General features: G+C 38.0%; 1 protein-coding gene across 1 annotated transcript in view; it reads right to left on the bottom strand.

Annotated features, from left to right (window-relative positions):
* Positions 1-14,533, bottom strand: part of ARHGAP18 (Rho GTPase activating protein 18) — a 68,546-nt gene that overhangs the window by 14,312 nt on the left and 39,701 nt on the right. The window contains exons 5-10 of the mRNA XM_058801323.1: positions 13,203-13,381; positions 10,846-11,011; positions 8,044-8,135; positions 5,726-5,803; positions 2,813-2,972; positions 103-185 (exon numbers count right to left, since the gene is read on the bottom strand). Of these exons, the coding sequence (XP_058657306.1) occupies positions 103-185; positions 2,813-2,972; positions 5,726-5,803; positions 8,044-8,135; positions 10,846-11,011; positions 13,203-13,381 (758 nt within the window). The remainder of the gene's footprint in view (positions 1-102; positions 186-2,812; positions 2,973-5,725; positions 5,804-8,043; positions 8,136-10,845; positions 11,012-13,202; positions 13,382-14,533) is intronic.

The raw sequence follows: 14,533 nt of genomic DNA, 5'->3' as shown, positions 1-14,533 counted from the left end.
TGAAAAAAAAAAGAATGTTCAAAAGACAACAGCATTCATTACAGTGAATTCACAGAAACAGTCAAAACATTTATGCAGGAAAATACTATTAATAATTCTAACCTTCAGGGTGTCTCTGTTTGCTTCAGGTAGAAGGATAACCAAAAGATTCAAAGCTTGCAGTTGCTGTTTCCTCGTTGGGAGATCTGCCAATAAAGCACACAAAGCTCAGTATTTTGAAATAGTTATTTATACTCTTCAAAAAGCATGATTTCTAAGTTCAAACTTCTTGCAAAATGCTGAATGCATACAAATGGCTAATTATCATAGTATGACAAAGGACTGGCAGATCCTGGTTTTCCGATACACATTTCCAAATGTTCTTTTAGGATTCAGTTGGAGTGACTCAGCAGTCTTTTGGCACTGTTTTCTAGATGCCTTGTGATTCCTTCTTTATTTTGCAATGCTACAAGAAGGAATAGCTAATGGTTCTTCCCTTCCTGAGCCTGTGCCCCAACACACCAAAGGGTATATCCAACACCGCTTTCACAGTTTCTCTGGCTGCCTTCACAGTGGCACGATCTCCCAAGTCACCACACAGAATGAGCACCACGTGTAACTGAGGAAGGCGGGTCTTCAGCCACATAACCAACAGGAGCTGCAAGTGCAAACCAGCAGGGATGAAAACAAGAGCAGAGAAGCTTAACACGTATCTACAGCAGACAGTGCTGTACCAAAAGAGGCAATTAAAGAAAAGCAACGTTGCTTCTGTCTTTTACCAATTGCTCAGCGGTGCATCCTTCACCCAAGCTGCACAATGAATGCATCCCTACACTCCTACAGCTCCTAGAAGAGCTTCTAGGTTTTGGCAGTGCAGAAAGTCCCACATTTGTCACTTGTCATAAACTTCCTCCTGTCATGCTTTAGAGGACATGCTCTGGCAAGTCTTCTCAGTAGACTCCTAATGAATCAGGCCATACATAAAACAAGTGAAAAAGGGGATATCTGCACAACATAGTTTTATTGCATGATTTCAAAATTCAATAGGGTTGTTCCCATGCATCCTGCTGGGATTCCAACTGAATTGCTATTTCAAATACATTTCATCCAAATCAACTCAGGAGACACCACCAAACAAAAATAAAAGTTCATTGATGAAATAAAAAAACCCCCACCTTGATGATTACCTTCTACCATACCAAAAATGAAGGCTCTGAATAAATGAGTGGCAAATTGTATAATAATTTAAAACATCAAGTAGTGAAAGCAATATTATCTACCTGCTTTAGAAAGACACACATTAAAAGTGAGGCTTAAATTTAGCTTCAAAACACCATATGTCACAATGTTAAAAAAAATGAGAATCAATCTTTTCCTAGGAAAGTAAGCAAAAAAACAATTACAAAACAATTAAAATTCATTACTTAAATGAAGAGTTTCTGCCTGCAACAATTGAATTTTAGCTGCTTACATTATTTAAATTAGCAAATTAAATTGTTCAAATTGTTCTTTAAATATTTAATTCTAACCACACTACTTAGTCACAGTATCATGAAAAACACTGACTACTGTCACAAAGATGGTCCTTTTTTTCTACCAACTAATCTTATTGCATGTAACCAACAAAAAAACTATTTAAACAATGGGAGTCCATGAAGTGCTGTGCCTGCTTTGAAGTAAATCCTTCGGTTCAATATAGGAAGTGGTCTGGATCCTGGCACCTGAGCACTTCTGGGTAAGTAAAACCACATAAGCCTTCAGACAGCTCAGGAGCACAAGCAGAAACCTTCCTGGCTCCAATCACTATCCAGTAAATGAAACAACCTTGTGGAGCTCTTTGCTGCCAGCACCATCTGAAGTGTTCTGGCCAGTTTTAACTTGACAGTCAGTACTGCAAAATCAACAACACTGTGTAGCAGGCCAAAGCACCAACCCCCTACTCTAACCAACCTGACAGCATTGAAAGGCAGCTCAGACCTGGGAGACTTGACATAGAAGTCAAGAATTTTTCAGGATATTTGTCAGTTTGCCTGTCCATGTGAATTCTCTGATGCCGAGTTTAGCTGAGTTGATTGGAGCAAGGTGCTAATAATGCCAAGGCTGATGGTTTGATCCCCATGTGGACCATTCAAAAAGTTGGACTTGATAATCTTTGTGGATTCCTTCCAACCCAAAATATTCTGTGATTCTATGAAAGCTCCTCTTAGAAATGAGCCATTGCTCTGCCTGCAGGCAAGGGAAATAGAACTTGCAGTCTCTTGTTGACTGGGGAGTAAATGTATGCGGGTTCTCACTCCAGATTCATTATCACCAACCCACTCTCTTCCAGTTGCAGCTGGTATATTTGCTGTATTGTAACCAGTTGGCAAAGAGGACATTTTCACAAGAACTTGCTGATCTCAAGGGACCACGGACTATCAGCAGTTCTGACTATTCTGCTCTAACTTCTCCTCTTATAAACGGATAAAATACCCTAACCAGTATAAATTATCATTTGTTGTATTTCCTGAGGAACTGCTTATCTTTGTTGTGGTTTTCTTTTGAAGCAAACGCTATTTATAAACTGATACTGTCATATACATTTTCTGTGTAACCCTTGTATACCTCCTAACTACTATCAGAAGCATTAGGAAGTGAAAATGTGCTTTCATTGCATGTGTAAGCTATTAAAATAGCTGTTACATGAAAGATGGCATTTGCACAGTAGCAAAATTGTGCCCATCTTTTCTCAGGAGAACTCATATTGTTGCTATTCAATTTGTTTCTCAGCAAAGAGGCACTTCTCTGCACGGGTATCAATTCTTTCAGCAGAGACAAAAAGGACACTACTCACTCTGTACATCTTGGAAAGCTTTGAGATATTCTACAGTGAGGAGTGGCTGAGGCAGTTCACGGATGAAGAGTTTTAAAAGACTTGCTGCATCATGTTGCTTCACATTTTCCCAGTTGAAAGTCCCTTCATAAAATTTTGCTTCCAGTTCTTGGCAAAGACCCTGAAATGCAATGGATACAGAGAGCACCAGTAATTTGGCTGCTGGAAGTCATGCGTTATACACACAGCAATACTTTCCACACTCTGAAAGGGGGGCAAGGACATCTGAAATATCACTTAACTCCAGTTGCTGCTAGTCTTTTGCTACAAAACAGATAAATGTGGGACCAGAAGTACTGCAAGTAAACACACATTAATAGGCAGCAGTCAAATCATATGGGAAAAAGTCCCATGGGCCTGAGCCAGGGCCATATGGAATAAATACACAGTAAGAAACAGATATCATACTCAAGAACATAAGGGCCATGGCTTCCCCTCTACCCAAATATTAAGACTGTCTGATATACAGAGCAATTCTGAAACTGTTACCCAAGGGTGTTGCTATACTGCATACATGGCCATTTTCATAAACAAATAAGGCAATTATGAGTGTTGACACACAGCTTCTTATCAAAATATACACTAAGGTGAGGCTGGTTCTCTTTTTAAAACACAGGGCATGATTTGTGTAACTGAATAGCTGAATGTCTTGTCATCCACAGGGAATTCCATGTTGCTGGGCACACACAGCTTTGCCTAGCACAGGGTGTCAAACACGCCCTGTGTGGAAGCGGCCTGTCCCACAAACCACGAGGTTATGCGGAAGAGTAAAGAGCTCTGAAAGTCTCAGTGGAAGGTCACAACTCTGGGGCTGGGAAAGGATGGGATACTGTTGGCAGCAGACATTACCATACCCCTGCCCTGCTGCCATGACAGGCATTTCACAGATGCACAAATGGGAACACACTGCAAAGACCAAGTCCTTCTTAGTCCATTGCTAAGTATCAGGCTTGATCTCACATGCACTTCATTTATTTCCTAGTCTGGCAGAGTGAAAAGTAACCTCAGTACAGGGCCAGAGGCCCTGAGGCACCTCTCACAGGCCCGTCCCTTCTTCTAGCTCAGTTATCCTGGACAGAAAAGGAGGAAAGACACTGGCTTGTTTTGTAAAATGTGCTGTGGAAAAATATGGCCATAATTATTTATCTGGACAAGAAGGGCACATAGAACAGAGGATATTACATACATTTTTAGGATACCCTTCTCAATAAATTTAACTTTGTCCAAATGGAAAACGGATCTATTTACAAAGAAAATGCGGACACTTATTTTTTGTATAAAAGTTGGATATTCTCAACTGTCCTCTAGAGAGATCTTCTGTCTCCACTGACTGTATTGGAGGTTCAAATGTGCAACAGTAATAATTCAGACGTCTAAAGTCAAGTGGGTATGATTTCCTGATCATCAAAAAGAGCAAGCTTTAGAAAGAGAGATGAAAATTCTCCCTCAGAGACTCATCACCTTCTCTATCCACATTCAGACCAAATCACTGCAATAAATGCAGTATTAAATGTATAGATACAATTATTTTATGAGAGGTAAAGGCAGAAATTTCAACTATGTGTCCTAGTGCTCCAGTGCCTACATTTTAAAGTAAATGTATTTGACTATGTGGTATATCCAATGCACTTTAATAATAACCCTAAAATCTACAGAATATGATAGCAAAGTATTTTTCTGTGTCTTTCTATAAAACTATATATAATGAGGAAAAGAATTTTTTTTTTTTGTTTAAGAAAATTAAGGGAAAACTTCAGTAATTTAGTATGATAAATTCTTCCTTTTTAAAAAGTTTTCTATTAGAATAAGTAAAAGAACTTAAAATATTTGCTAGCAAAACTATTGCTTAATTTAAAGAAGTAGTTCATGCAAATAGAGAGATTAAAAATAAATCAAAGCTGAATAGTGAATGATCCACTGTCTGAGAAATTGTATTAAGCTAATAAAATCAAAGAACAAACAAATAAACAAAATCACTAAGGAATCACTCCAGTTTGCAGAACCAATGCCAAGTGGAAAATAAAGAATGGAGAAAAATTGAAAAAAAAAATTAGTATCTTAGTTACCGGTAAATAAACAAACCCAACTTCCACAATATTCCCTTCTTTTGGTTGTTTCTAATGAACCAGCAGCTGGACCAAGTTCTACACAACAGAGGTTGGCAGACATCTTTGGACAGCTGAGTCCACTTAAATGGTCCTTTCTGTTTAGAATTTAAGGCCAGTTCAGACCGTCTTTTTAACACATTGAGCCTTGGCATGAATCACAGTGTGTATTTAGCTCCCTGCATCAAGGCAAATACTGGGAAGAGCCTGCTGGATGTAACTGGCACTCACCCTGGGAAGTGTCACTGTGCACAGACGTGCCCAACAAGATTGCACTCGGCGAGCCGAGCACTTATATTGCTGTTCATAAAAATAAATGTGAGAGCTCCTTCAGTGCACACTGCCTGCCTTGCCATCTAACACAGGTTAAGTCTAGCTATTAAGAAAGGCTCACAATGCCAGGGAAAAGCTTCCTCCTGGGGTAGAAAGACTGTGTGTGAACTGTTCAGATGATTAAACTGCTACGAAGAAAAAGCAAAAGGCTGGAAAACTCATGCCAAGAATTAATGAGATTTTGGCACAATTGAATTCGAAAAGTAGCTTTGACTCTCCTTAGAACTTAAACTCCAGCCTTTCCCCAAAACTACAGTGAGTGAAAGCATCATTTCTCAGGCTAATATAATTCAGCTTTCTTTGTAAAGAGATTTTGCTTTCTGTTTTTGAAGATTTTGATAACAATGGGATGCTAAAATACAATTTGTATGACAAAATAAATTCAGCAACCATACATACATTTTGGGGGATATTAATAACCTGTGCAATGTTTTACCTTTACTCTTGTTGCAACTCCGGGTATTCTAAGAAGTCCCTCTGTTTCCAGAGTTGTCTCTTCTATCTGGGCAATCAGCTGTCAAACACAAACCAAACTGGCATGAGCAAAGATGTCAATTAAAAATTACTCGCAGACAGTTCTGATATATTGAAGCCTTTATGCTTCTGCTTCTCTCTCTATGCATATGCATTTGTTCATCAGTTTTGTAACAAGCAGAGTTTCAAACACAGTTTGCAAATGGATTACAGTTCTTGTAGAAGAAAACTTCAGTGTGGTTCTTATCCTTTTTAATGAGTCCTGTTAAAGAGGAGTTTGTTTCTTTTATTAAAAAAGAAGCCTGTATGGTTTTTACCCAAGCCTCCTCTGAAGACTGAAGAATTATTTTCAAAAATTACTGTGGTTTCAAAATTATATCCCAATAACTATCCTGGTTAAAATGTCTCCAAATCAAAATAAATCAAAATAATTAAGGTAACATTCTCATGAATACTCTAGGACTTTACAAGAGGAGAACTAAGAACTTCTAGGCTTTAAAGAAGTCTCAGATTTGCAAATTCTGACATTCTCCAAACAGACTCAAAAGTCTGCAATCCTTCACATGGATAAATTTGCAGAAAATTCCATGAAAGTACTTAAAACCCATATAATATTTTTTCCTCTAAATAATATGCCTAGAAATATTCACCAAAGGATGGAATTAAGAGTATTTAAAACAAATCTGTAAACGTCAAAAGCTGATGACATAATTTTAGCACAAATAGTTCCCACCATGTTTAACTAGGGCAGGGCCTTTTTTACATGCCTTCCTGCACCAGTGCTTGAGTAAGAAAAATTATGCAACAGAGTTTTTTCCAGTTACAGAAATTAAAGGGAGTTTACCTGCATTTATGTAACAGATAAATGCCATAAAAAAGATTGGACAGAAAACCCCACAAATTTAGAGAACAGCACTAGAAGTGCATTTTCCATGGTTTAAAAAAAAAAAAGTGCTAACTGGCCCCATCCAGCTCACCCTGTACTCAGCTTACACCAGATCAGTGCCTGCCGCTCACATCTGCTGGGCACAAAGATGCTGTGGGCAGTGTGTGACCTGCCACCAGCACCACTTCTGGGGAAGGCAAGGCCTGGTGGCACAACTGGTGGCCACAACTCCTTCACAAACATTCACTCCCCTTGGCCACCACCAACCTCCTGCCTGTGAGAAATCCCCTCTTCATCTCTATCATGGCTGCCTGGAATGGCTTTATTAGCAGGCCAGAGACTGGACTTACTGTCAGCAGAAACTTCTGATGACAACACATGAATCACTATTACTGTCAGATTTTCCAGTTGCAAAACCCTGACAAAATTGTGTCTTTATTTTTAATTTAAATTCCTCAGTGAAATAAAAACTTGGTGTATTTTTATTTTTAATTAAGCAGCCTTCCTGTTAGCTTGCTTTGTTTCATTTCAGTGATAAACAAGATACATTTAAAAGAATGAACAAAATTGTTCTCTTATACTTTATATAAATACCCAGTTCTTGGAAAGTACGTGCTGCTGAGAACAAGCAGAAGAAATGGGAAATGTTTATTTTCCTATTCTCATTTGAAGTAAAACTGTATTCCAAATGACGTCTGCACCTTGCAAAACAAATCACATCTATAAGATATTAATGTTTATATAGAATTTTCGATGTTGCTTGGATAGCAGAGCGATCAATTACTGTTTGCAATTTGATTTCCCAGTTTATAGATAGCATCTTTTCCAGAAATGTTTTCATGATCCTGAGAAAGCAATTTTTGGCATGAATGACAAAGTGGTAGCTTTCAGATGGTGATGCAAAACCACTTTGAGATTTCTGTTTCTTAAAAAGTAACAAGTATCTCTACAAACAGACTGAAATGGTGATGATAGAGCACTGAGTTTCTGTTGGTGTTAGGACAGGTCCACACACAGTGGCTTACTTTCTTCTCATGAAATGAGATGTGCTACGCATAGGCAACAAATCAAGGTTCTCCATCTTCTTTCCAATTATCTCCCCCATTACCATGACACGATATGGGCAAAGGAATATCCTTTTTAACTAAAGTAACAAGTCTTCTGGAAAAGCACCTGCCTTGTGAGTTTACTTCTTCAAAATAGGTCTGATGCAATGCAAAATATCACATTTACTGAATTAGTAAGTAAAGTTGCAATTAAAAGTTACAATAACTTGGATAGATTAGAGTATTATACTGAAAACTGCTACATGAAGCAAATAAATCCAGGACAAAATGTTATGTTTTTGTCATTTGGCATGTATGTAAAAAGTTAACTTCTTCATGCCTATTTACCTTCTGAAAAATCAGTGGGATCTTGGTTCCTGGGACCTTCTTCTGATCCTGTTCCAGTAAAAGCGACAGTGGGACACCAAACAAGCCAGAGTCTGAAGCATAAAGCAAAAAAACCTGAGATATTATCCACATATTTTTTCAGTACATGTGATACTGGCATAAACCCACATTTCTGAAGCAGCAAGTCTATTCAATGCGTTCAGAGCTATTGACCTTTTGTTTAAAGTGTTTTAATGTCTTTGCCAGTCAAGTTATTACACAAAACATTCTCGCTAAAAGGATTCATCACCTCTTCCTCAGGAGCCTTCTGTTTTGACTTCAAATTGCCATCGACCTATTCTGGAGCACAGTAAAGCAAACTGCATAAATGAACCATCTGCATAGTTCTGGTTTGCAGAATGGATGTGATAATGACCCTGCAATGCAGATCTTCACCACTCAATGCAAGTTATTATAGCTGAGATGGAAATGGCATGAGCAACATATCCAGAACTTGGTCACTAAAATGAGACAAACACAATTATCACCCAGAGCTGCTCTGAACACTCCTCTCTACGAGGGTTTGGAAATAACAGCTTTTCAACTCCTGTGCTTTTGAATTATACAGCACCAGCAGAACAGCAAGACAATCAACTCACAGAAGGCTCATTTTTAAAAACAGCAAAAGTACAGTTAATTCTTGGTTAAAAAACAACTTTTACAATAGGGCCAATTAATATTTTTTTGAAAAGGAATTCAGTTGCAGTTAATTTAGCCCTTATGACAAACTAACCCTAGTCTTTATGTAAATGGGACTTATGTGTTATGGTCCAGTTGAACAGAAGTGAATAACCATTTAAAGAGAGCTATGCTAATAATGACTAACCCAAAGTTGCTGAGACAGAACTTCTCTGCAAGAAGTACTGATAATTGCTGTATGTGCAAGTTTTCTGGAGCAGCATATAACAATACAAGTAGTCAAAATCTGCTGCTTGGTATGATGCCATGCCAATACTGAACACAGAACAGATGCGCTTACTAAAAAAAACTGTCAGCCCTTGAGAAAACATGATATACATCAAAGAAAGATCAATTTCAGTGCCAAACAAGAAGTTCTTGTATCTCTGTCAGCATAAAAACTCTACCTATAAAATACAAGGGACTCATCCATACAGGCAATATCCATACCCCATAGCTTTATTATCTTGAAGTTCTTGTCAATAATAAAAGTTTCCATTGAAATGTAGTTGAAAAAACAAAATCCAGGAGGTCAATAAAAAAAGCTGTGCTGGGCACAGCACGGCATTCCCCACAAGAACGATGTTTTCATCATCTTTACATACTCAAGCACAAAGGAGAAAATTATTAGACCCACCGCTGTATGAATCAATTGGCCAAACACTTAAGGGGTGAAGAGGTAAGGGTCAGACAGACCAAAAAGGCACTGAAGGCAGCACATTGCAAAAGCACATTAGCTTGGCAGAAAAGCTGATGTCATTGTCCATTTCCTACACATTGCCATGAATCTGGCCTCTCTTTTTTACCTTTTAAAGAAGTTTTTAATCAATTCAACATTTTATGAATGCCTGCCATTCAGATAATAATGTTGAGAGTGAAATTCAATTAACAATTAACTTTGTAAGAAGAAACAGTTATAAGTAAGACCCAAAATACAAGATAAGAAAGTGCTTTGTCTGTGTTTATTAGTGACAGCACAAGTACTTCTGCAAGAAGAAAATGCATTCAAGCGATCAAGGTCTTGTTCATGTTTCTGTGTGTGCCTTTTGCATTAAAAAAGCTGTTTACTACTACTGTAAAGTGAAGAACATATTCTGAAGAATCTATTGTACCTTGCTGTGTATCTCTCTATGCTCTCTGTTGCTTTCAATTATTTAAAGTGAGCTATGCACTGTCAACATTCACCGAACCTTGACAACAGAGTTTTGGCCAAAGCAGGCTTGTGATTAACCGGTAACACATCTCAAGCTCTTGTAAAGCATTTGGCAAAAGCCAAAAATACAAAAACCAAACAAAGCACTGAAAATCTCTAGCATCAAGAAATTGGTTTCCATGCTTTCTATACTCCCAAGGAAAGCACTGTGATTACACATATGCTCCAATGGCTTGCAGAGGAAAGCGACTTGGTGCAGCTGTCTCTGCCTCCTCTGCAACAGTTTAAATCTTCCACTTTATATGCTGTTATTCATCATAACAACTGTATTAGAGCCTAAGTAAACACTGGATGGGCAAGGCTTAGATGACACAGGAACGTTTGTGCCAGACAGAACAGGAAACAGGTGACAAAGGCTCCCAGCACCTCCCACCTACAGCAACAAAGGCACAAGTCAGATAGACTCACCTGAATTACAGAATTGCAAAGGCTGAAAAAGACCTTTGAGAACCACTGAGTCCAATTTTGAAAGTAGAGTAGTGCCTACCTTCAGGAAATCAGGAAAAGAATACCCACAAAGACCACATGCTTATGCTCTTTGGGAACAAATCAGCACATAGAAACTTCTGCGCAGCAATTCTTGCTGCATGGCATACTACTAAGATAGCTACCCTTCACTCCTTAGATTATCTGCTCCATGACTGTTTTGAGTTTTAATTTTAGTCAAAGAGCTGGAATTTTTCACTTATGTCAGTGAACTTGTTTAAAGCTTGCCTTGAGTTAAGGTGAAAAATTAAATATTGCTCAGGGCCTATGTTACTGCCTATGTATTATATAAAAATTTTCTGCTGGAAGATCATAAATAAACTGGTGCATTTGTTTCATTGCATTAAACAGATGCAATTGGTGCAGAATACAAAACTCCAACTTACCTTTGGTTTTGATTTTTACAGCTTTTTGCTGTTTGAATTCTGTCCCAAGTATGTCATAGAGAGCAGTTAATTCAATCAGTGCTAAAGAATAGACTTTCTTCATGTCCTGAGGGGCTAGGTCACCGATCTTTGTGGTACCTGTTTTGTCCTTCGGCAGTCTGAAATTCTAAAAGCAGAGAATTGCAGCATGATAAATAATCCAAGTCATGACAAATTACTTAGCTCAAAGGCTGTACTTCCTTCAGGGTACAACCTTTCATCATGAAGCCTGCTGTTACTGACTAAATCAAAGGAGAATCCCACAAATAGGTTAAAAAGCAGATGATCTTAAAATGATAGGAAGATTTAGGTTCCCAGTGACTTCTGGAGGTCATCTAATTCAATTGCTATTCAAAGCAAGGCTAAATTCAAAGTTTGACTGGATTGCTTCTTGTTGTTGTTCAAATGAACTTTGAAAATTTCCAATAACCCCTGTGGGAACCTATTTCAGTGTGGCATGCTCTCATGGGGACGTTCTTTACCATGCAAAAAAAAATTTCACCATTAGTCACTTGTGTCCATTAACTGATATTCTTTTACTTGGCACCACCAAGAAGAGTCTGGATTTGTCATTTTTCCTGCTTGCAACCACACACTCCCTCTCCACCTTCTGCACCTTTTTCCAGTTTACAGTGGTGGAAATGGCTGTCCATGAACAATCAATCCTATGCAATAGGATAGAAATCCTTCTGCATTTGTGCACACAAACCAAAACATTTGGCTGCCATATAAATAATAATAAAGGAGTTATCTTCTTAGAAAACAGGAATACTTGATCATGGCTCCTTTCTACTGCATGAGATACTCAGAGATACTAGATACTGCAGTCAGAGAGCAATATAAGGAATCGAGTTGAAAGGGTGAGGGACTTCCCAGCTCACTGAAATTTCTAACTCCATCTCTCACCAGCAGGCTTCTAAGTATGCATGACTCAGAGCAGGAAGCTTGACAAGACTTTCTTCCACTTGGAAAGACATATACTCATGAATTATTTTCTTACCCTGTGCAAACCCAGCAATAGCAGAGCTGAATTGCTAGTTATGGTACATGACTACAAGGGCACATACCAAAACAAAACATAATTTACAAAATGTAGATGAGTAGCCAGTTCCCCACCTTGAGCTTTCACTGACTTGCACAAACATGTCTGCTTAAAAATAGCAGCCAATGATGAGGAGCAACCAATATATTGTAGATTTAAATAGGTAACTCCCTTCCTTTTCCTATAATTTTACAGCTCCTTTTGTAACTGAAGAAGAAATTCCTTAGCCATGTCTTTAAGCAATCCTTCACAAGCCTGGCCAGAAGTAGAGCTAATGTATGTATTATGCATATATACAGAAGTTAGAACATAGCTTTTATCTCCTTGTTATAGGCTGCATTAGAGAAACATGACTCGAATACTTTAGAATCCATCTCTAAATATCCATTAGTGCCTGGTTTATAATGTTTAAATTAGGATACATGGGGTAATTACTACTTGAAGAACTGCAGAAGTCCTTATCTAAATTAAGTGTTTGAAGAACTGGGAAACATTATTTCAGAAATTGTGTTTACTCAGACATGTTTGCATACAGTGTTAGGGAAAAAAGAAAAAACCACTAAGACAGTTTTCACACCAGTCATTAGTTTACAGGTTATATGTACATGTTACATGTTCATGAACTGGTAGGTAGAGAGAGATCTGAAAAGAGATTTCTGAGAATCGACAACAAAATCCCTTGGAGGATTTTCTTTTGATTTTATATGGATTCATTCCGAAAAAGCCTTTTTTTATTAGGAGTTGGAAAGAAAAACTGAGTTAAAATTAATCTTTATTTTCCTGCCATTTGACTTCAGACCTTTAACTTCTACAGACAGTTCTGTTCTTCATTCTCATCCCTCACCTACCCGCATCAGACAACTGCATAAGGTTTCTACAGGCATCCACCAACCCTTTTCATATTACAGCAGAGCTTTTTATTAGAGGTAAAGCATCTCACCTCAGGTAACAGTAAAAGGGGATGTAAACAAATGAAGCAAGGATAGAGTGGTACAACCACCACTAAGCCCTATTCCAGCTTAATATTAGAAGTTCATTTTTGCTTACATATAAAGTGCATTTTTCCAGACACACAAGTACATAAACAGGCATAAATGTAGTCATTTTCATGTTATTAAGCATACTATTCCCAAAAATTAGTTACCTTAAGAACCTCTATCTCTACAAAGCTAAATTTGACAACATTAATCTAAATCTAATTCACTTAATCACAGATAAATATCACCTATTCAGTACCTCTAGCTAAAAATAAAGAGGAATAAATAAGAAAACCTACCGGGAGAAGAGTGTCACCCCCTCCACCTTTGTACATTTTGCCTACTGAGCTGTCCTTCAGATTAGCTGCCTGTTCTGCAAATGATATCTCCAAATTGATGTCAGTGTCTGAAGATGGCATGTCTTCAAGCAGGCTCTTCGGCTCATCTGTTCCAAGACTGAAATTTGGACCTGAAAACACTATAAAAAAAAAAAGCTAAAAATCAACAGCAGCACAATTGAGCACCATTCAGTGCATGAGAGTAAGTTTTAAACCAAGCAGAAATTAATGCTGTACGAGCAATGGACATTCTGAATGCAAAGTCACTGTTCCTGTATTTTTTATGCCAGTTGAAAATTTAGCTATTGACAAGGGTACAACTTTTGTAGGTTTTCTTCAATGATTTTGCCAAGGCATGGGGTTTTCTCTCCTATTTATCTGTTATGAAAAGATAGAGGAATCCACCTCAAACAAACCGCAGACTCCTACAATCTAGCAAAGCCAAAGAGCTTTGGCATCAGAAGTTTCTTGCCATGAAACACTTTCTAGCCTCAAAGACTGCAACACCCTGAAAACAAATCAGCAAATGTTTCTGCTGTTAAAATTTCAAAAGCAATAGAGAATTTGTCATCCATGACCCAAAGCATTAACATCTGAGAATAACAGAGAGTACACAGATCATCTTTGTTCCATTATTCCTGTTCTCACCTCAATCTTAAGAGTCTAGATTCCTCAAAACAGTTTGGACATGTTTCCATGATACAGGGAAGGACTAAGTACACAACAATAGCCTTACTTGTCTTTGTTCCTTAGAGGAATCAAACGCTAGACAAATTTTAAACATTTTTTGTTAAAGGAATGAAGAATCAAAAAAGGGAGAGGTTGTTCTGCTTTAGAAAAAGAAGCTTCCCAATTTCACAGTAAAGCAACCACTGCTTTTGGTCTGAAGTTAAAACATATTGTGAAAGAAGCAAGAAGAAAATTATACAGTAAAAAAACAGCATTTAATAAAAAGCATAGAAGTCTAAGAAAGCTTTCAGTCTCTCCACCATCGTTCTCTGAGTAAAGTCACAGGATAAATAAGGTTTAAAAAGACCTTTGCAATCACGGAGTCCAATCTATGACCAAACACCCTCATGTCAACTGTATCATGGCACTAAGCGGTGCATCCAGTCTTTCCTTAAACACCTCCAGGGACTCCACACCACAACCTCCCTGAGCAGTCCACTCCAATATCTAATCAGCCTTTTGTGAAGAACTTCTCCCTAATGTCCAACCTAAATTTCTCCTAGCACAGCTTGAGGCTTGTCCTTTTGTCCTGTTGCTGCCTGGGAGAAAAGACCAACCCGAAC

This window comes from Ammospiza caudacuta, chromosome 3 (genome assembly GCF_027887145.1).
Source record: "Ammospiza caudacuta isolate bAmmCau1 chromosome 3, bAmmCau1.pri, whole genome shotgun sequence".
Lineage (NCBI taxonomy): Eukaryota > Metazoa > Chordata > Aves > Passeriformes > Passerellidae > Ammospiza > Ammospiza caudacuta.
This window is presented reverse-complemented; position numbering and strand designations above follow the sequence as displayed.